This window comes from Apaloderma vittatum, unplaced genomic scaffold (genome assembly GCF_000703405.1).
Source record: "Apaloderma vittatum isolate BGI_N311 unplaced genomic scaffold, ASM70340v1 scaffold25262, whole genome shotgun sequence".
Lineage (NCBI taxonomy): Eukaryota > Metazoa > Chordata > Aves > Trogoniformes > Trogonidae > Apaloderma > Apaloderma vittatum.
Window position 1 is genome coordinate 1,174 of NW_009702266.1, and position 456 is coordinate 1,629.

At 60.3% G+C, this 456-nt stretch overlaps 1 protein-coding gene across 1 annotated transcript in view; it reads right to left on the minus strand.

The window, feature by feature from the left end:
- KIAA1045 (KIAA1045 ortholog) overlaps positions 1 to 456 on the minus strand; it is a gene marked incomplete at its 3' end in the record, with an annotated part of 2,734 nt that overhangs the window by 1,167 nt on the left and 1,111 nt on the right. The window contains exons 3-4 of the mRNA XM_009879496.1: positions 326 to 404; positions 30 to 232 (exon numbers count right to left, since the gene is read on the minus strand). Coding sequence (XP_009877798.1) covers positions 30 to 232; positions 326 to 404 — 282 coding nt within the window. The remainder of the gene's footprint in view (positions 1 to 29; positions 233 to 325; positions 405 to 456) is intronic.

Below are 456 nucleotides of genomic sequence, written 5' to 3' on the forward strand. Positions count from 1 at the left end.
CCCCTCCCTGGGGTTGCCCCCAGCCATACCTGTGGCCGTAGTTGCTGCAGCAGCTGGATGGACTCATGGGAGAGGAAGTCATGCCACTCGATGTGCCCCTTCTTATCAGGGTCCAGGGCAGAGAACTGCAGAGCTGCCTGCTCCTCCTGCGCCTCGGCCATGGGCCGCTCAAACTGCTGCTTGTGCACCAGGTGCTTGTAGTGCAGGAAGTCATCCAGGGTCAGGCAGGTCTCTGTGGGGGACAGATCTGCTGTGCAGCTCCCAAAGAGCAGGGACCCACCTCACCGACCACTTCCGCCAACCTCACCACAGTGAGGCTCCATACCTGGAATGATCTTGCATTTCTGCAGGGTCTCCATCAGGCTGTACATCTCTTCCTCTGTCAGCAGGAGATTGAGGTTGTCCTGGGTGGGGAGGTCAGAGAGGATCCATGGGGCAAAGGCACGCGGCAGGGGG